This window comes from Diabrotica undecimpunctata, chromosome 7 (assembly GCF_040954645.1).
Source record: "Diabrotica undecimpunctata isolate CICGRU chromosome 7, icDiaUnde3, whole genome shotgun sequence".
In the NCBI taxonomy this organism is placed as follows: domain Eukaryota; kingdom Metazoa; phylum Arthropoda; class Insecta; order Coleoptera; family Chrysomelidae; genus Diabrotica; species Diabrotica undecimpunctata.
The window spans coordinates 156044709-156050106 of NC_092809.1; the positions used below are offsets into that span (position 1 = coordinate 156044709).

Below are 5398 nucleotides of genomic sequence, written 5' to 3' on the forward strand. Positions count from 1 at the left end.
AATTGAATAAAATTTTGTCAGCAAACTGGCAAAAATGAATTTATCTAAAAATATGAAAACATGAGTGTTTTTTAATAAAAAAAAATATTATCTCTCAATAAAGTTATAAGGATACTATCAGTATACAAAGAACAATATTTTGTATATAGTTTTATTACTTTTGTTTTATAACATTTCATAAAATAAAAAGAAATTTGAAAAACAAGTGGATGACGAAAGGAGTACCGTAGAATGGGGATACATTGATCATTTTTAAATTTTAATGTTAAACAAAACTTTTATTTAAGAGTTAAAATCGACTAAAAAAATCAGTAATAATCGGGTTTCATTTATCAAAACACACAATAAATACTAACACTAAATGTTTGATACTTTTCAAGAAAAAAAATTTAAAGGACCTGATCAAAGATATACTGTAGATGTTGATATTTTGATCACACATGTAATTTTAGTTTAATATGAAAGTATCCCCAATGTTATTCACTTTGAAAACATACTTTGACAAATCTTATTTTATTATGACTTTTTAGGGTAAAAAAAAATTATGAAACTTACAGAAAATAATGTATTTGATGATAAATGAAACTGCACTTCAACAACTTAAAAACTACGACTTTTACAGAAAAATAAGGTATGTTAACGTGTTTCAAATTAAACTAAACTTCAACTACTTTAATGTCTTTTTTAAAAATGCATTTGGTGCTTTCATCTAAACACTCTATAGATGCGGGATTTGGTAAAAATTCAACTATATCCTCCTTACTAATTTGGGATATGTCGGCATCAATCATCTTAAATTCTGTCTTGCTGGGTTTTATGGATTTATAGCCTATGACTATTACTTCCGGCTCTACCTCCAAAATTTTACAGACATAGATATAAGTTTTTTTTCTCTCTGAGATAAGAATTTTGCTAAAATATATCTACCTGCTTGAACCTTATCTACTTCAGACTGCACTTCGTAGTTTTCTTCATTTTCTAACAAGTCTAATTCATTTTCGGACTCGGATTCATCTGACTGTGATATGTGGCTCTCTGTATCTGAACAATCTTCTGATTGCTGCTCAATTATTGCTGTTGACACACTAGCTCCGGGAGCTACATCTAGTTTCTTTTTTCTTGTTTTCGGTCTCTCTGGTCCTCCAAATCTTTGCTCCTTTAGAAGTGCAGTTAATGCATTTTCAACGGCGTCCGTGGGATCTTGTGGAGCGTCATCTGTTGGCAATTTCTTATAAACTTCACCCGGCAAAACGGATAAATACCAGTAGAACGAAAGGAGCTAATTAAGTTTCGCTTTACTGCTGACGCAATTTTATCCGTTTGTTGGGATGGACCACCTTTCGAAACTCGAGGAGTGACTTCGTCAAGAGTTTTTAATGTTTTCCTTAAAAGAGATGAAAACATATCTTTTGGAACTGTACTTAGTCGCAAATTTTGTAATTTCCAATCCGTTAATGTCGTCCTCCAAGCCTGTTTCATTGCCTGAAAAAGCCCACGTCCAGTGGTTGGCACAAATGGGTAGAATTTGGAACTAAGCATATGAAGTCAATTTCATGTTCAGCACACATCTTAAGAACTTCAACATCCATGTGTGACGACAAATTATCTCCTATCAAAGCTTTTCTTCCTTCTAAACGTAGTGCATGGGGTAAAAAGCAAGTTGTGAACCAGTCTCTAAAAGTTATGCCATCTATCCATCCACTTTGAGTACGATTATACCTCGTCCCTTGGTTGCAGCATGGTTTATCGCAGCAAGGTAAACCACGCGGTCCATTTTCCTTCCACGTATCATACAGGTGAATGCTTTTATAAATGACGTAGGGAGGGAGAAGAGTTCCGTCTGCAGCAGCACATACCATAATAGTGGTACAACTTTTGGAGTGATTCATCACTTTTTCGGGGTACTTAATGCCTCTTTTGTACGTTTTTTCCCTGGATTGTCTGACAAATTAGATTCGTCATAGTTGAAAATTTTGGAACTGGGCAAATCTTTAATTACTGGCTCCAAGTTATTATAAAACTCTTCTAGTGTAACTCTTGAAACAGCAGCTCTAGCACGTTTAATATTTGTTGCTAGTCGTTGCCCAAACGAATCCTTATGCCTATTAAGTAGGCTGTATGCCCAGTCAATACCAGGCAGATTATTTTGAAATATAGCCACGTTTTTTCCTTGTTGATCCAAATACCATTTTGCCATCATTCCTAGGTCCTGAATAGATAAAGGAAAGCCCCAGTCAGCACATTTAGCGGCTGCTTTTAAAATTACTACCTCCTCTCCTTTGGTGAAAATAGTAGGACGTCCGGGGGTGCCAATATGTTTTCCTTTATATCTGTTATACAGGGTACCAAAGCGAATTTTATATTGTCTTGATGCTTCTCTAATAGATAGTGTACCTTCAACTACCCGTTCAATGGCTCTTTCTAAATTTGCTGGAGGGTAATCAGCGTAACTTTTGCTGCCAAGTAATCTTTTATGCTTACGGGGCATTTTCCTGTAAGAAAGAATACGTTTAAATAATATTTATTTGATTAATATTTTCATCTGTTCGAAAAAACGATTATACGGATCGTCTGGGGTAACATTGATCACACGATCAATGTTGCCCATTGTATTGATCAATGTTTCCCCCAGTAATTTCACGTCGTACTCTTAATCACTCCCATAACCTTCTTACGTTATTTTCAGTGAAATTCATGATCAAAGTACTTCTAATCACTACATGAAAGAATACGTTGTATAAACAATATACTTACCGTGATATGTACGAAGTTTTTCACTTAACAAAATTGATGTTAAACTCAATACTCCAAAAAAATGCTTGTACTTCTAGCACACGCGTGTGTATCGGTATCGAATGGTCATAAATACTAAATAACAGTAACATTGCTGCCGACTAGGCAAAATTCGGTTATCGGCAGTGGCTAAGCGCACACGCCTAAGGCATATAATTAATTTTTAAAGTTTTGATCAAAATAACCCCCGAGTTCAAAGTATCCCCGAGCAAAAATTAAAGCCCATAAATAAAAGAACGTTGTGAAGAATTGGAATTATTACAAGAAAGGATAGACAGGTCTACATAAAAAGTTAAAGAAATTTCGGGTGTATAAAGGATCTATTTCGACTCCATAAGACTTTCCTAAAACATGATCAAGAACACTTACGTATATTCTTAGGAAGAACTAGCAAAAGTCTAAACAGACTAAGGTTCGACAATCTTTAAGAATAATATACCAAATACTATTTTCTGGTCTTCCCATTATTCACGCCGAGGTGTAGTACGCTATAAAAGTAACAAAGCTGGACAAGGCTCCTAGACCAGATGGCATTACTGCAGAAGCCATAATACTGTTGTAAGATGACAATATAGATATGTTAGAAACAATTTTCAATGCCATATATACCCCAATATACAATACATTTGGTATTTTTGCCATATACTTATACATTCGGTAAGAGAAAAGCTTTGTTAAATTGTCAGATTCTTACTAATTACTATCTAAAAGTAACAATTAGTGAAACTTTTGCTGGTATTACATTCACTTCGCAATCATCGCCATTCCTTTCTTGTTTAATGTCTGAATCTTAAAGATGCTCCTCGATATTATCTATCTCGTCCTCTGATTTAATGTCATCAAAAAGATGTTCTATGTCAGTTTCTACTTCAACAAGCAATTGAAGTAGACGACGTTGCTTCCTTTCAAATTTCATTGTGCGAAGGGTAATTAATTTTACTTTACAAAATGTAAAATTATTCATGTTTACATAATAGTAGACCTAATATCAGCAAAATTACTCACCCTTTGTAAAATAAATTTTAAAAAACCAAAATAAAATAACAATCACTGGAATTACTTAGGCGGTGGCGCCAAGTCTAATGGACCCAAATAGGCTATAACAATAAAGATAGAAATATAGCAAAATTACTTGGCTCTGTGATCGATGCGATAATAAATATTAGGGAGCTACCAAGAGCACGAAGTTTATAGTTCAAACCCCTGTCATCAAACCCCGGCATTTGTCATTTTGGACCTGAGGGTCTTTGACGATATATTTCAAGTAATTTTTAGTTGGTATAACTTGATCTTGACTGGCGAGTAATGAACCCTCTGTTTAAGGGAACAACTTTCCTAAAGTCAGCCAATAGTTCGACGCTTTATTGTCGACGTGGTCTTGACTGACCTCATTAAGATGTCGCCCGTGAAGAGGTTTACCCATCCAGGTGCGCATTTTTTCGTTCTTAGTAAGATGGTTTATGCGCATTTCTGGTTTCCTCAGTTTGATCGGTGTTGTATCATCTAATGCACAAATCGCGCGATGTAAAGTAGACGTCTCAACCTGCACCCAAAAATAAGTTCTTAAATTAGTAATGTGTTTTTCTAGTTGCTCACTTATATCCATATGTCCTCGTCCCCCCAAATACCGTGGTAATGTCGTTCTTTCTACTGCACTTCGAGGATGGTGTTTTTGTGCCTTTGTGAGGTGTGTTCGTACTTTTCGCGGAAGATTTTCTATATCCGTTTTTGTCCACTTAACAATACCAAATGAGTAGCTAAGCGCGGAACATGCATAGGTGTTTAGTGCCTTAAACAATTTTTTTCTATTAAGGTGTCAACGAATCAGCTGTTTTACCCTTCGTATAAACTCAGTAGTTATTTCAGTTTTTAATTGCTTATGGACAATCTTTCGCGCCTGCCTTATTCCTAAGTATTTATACATATCATTTTCATCCATGGCCTCGATGTTTTGGCCGTTTTGTATATCCTGTGTATGGGCTAAACTTTTCCTTTGATTTTATTTAAGACACGGAACTTGTCAAGGCCAGAGTGCATACTAATGTCATTAGAGAAATTTTCCACTGCTTTCAGCATCTGATCCAAGTGACATCGAGTAGAAGCCAATAGTTTTAAATCATCCATATACAATAGATGATTAAGTTTTGCCACAACAATAGTGTTATTTTTGATGCTAAAACCTGTGTCAGTTGAGTTCAGTAGCTGGAATAAGGGGTTCATCGCTAGACAAAAGCATAGCGTTGGTAGATACGCCGGGCTACACAGGATGTGAGCAATTTATACAGAGTTGGAAGACAAGTAATTGGGCGATACTTGGTTGGATCTTGGGTGTTATTTTGATCTTTTGGTATTAAATAAGTTGTTCCCTGGGTTAGGAAAGATGGTATTTCCTAAGGATTAGAAATACTGTAATTAATTAATGCTGATAAGCACTCATGAATACTCCAGAACTTCTTAATCCAGAAGTACTGAATGCCGTCTGGTCTAGCAGATTTCCAGTTATGAAGCTCTTAGATAATATTTGAAACTTCTTCAGTAGTAAAGGGTTCGTAGGGAGCAGTTCGAGGAGAGACCAGTGTTGGCAGTTGTGCGCCGTATCTTCGAT

General features: G+C 35.5%; 1 protein-coding gene across 1 annotated transcript; it reads right to left on the reverse strand.

The window, feature by feature from the left end:
* Nucleotides 1–1475: 1475 nt before the first annotated feature.
* LOC140446697 (uncharacterized) lies at nucleotides 1476–1859 on the reverse strand. Its single transcript, XM_072539294.1, has one exon. It carries the CDS (start codon nucleotides 1857–1859, stop codon nucleotides 1476–1478), a length of 384 nt encoding a protein of 127 aa, XP_072395395.1.
* Nucleotides 1860–5398: the final 3539 nt, after the last annotated feature.

Excerpts from the sequence above, each read along its gene's own strand:
- LOC140446697 (XM_072539294.1), bottom strand. The coding sequence starts at position 1,859 with ATGGTATGTGCTGCTGCAGACGGAACTCTTCTCCCTCCCTACGTCATT.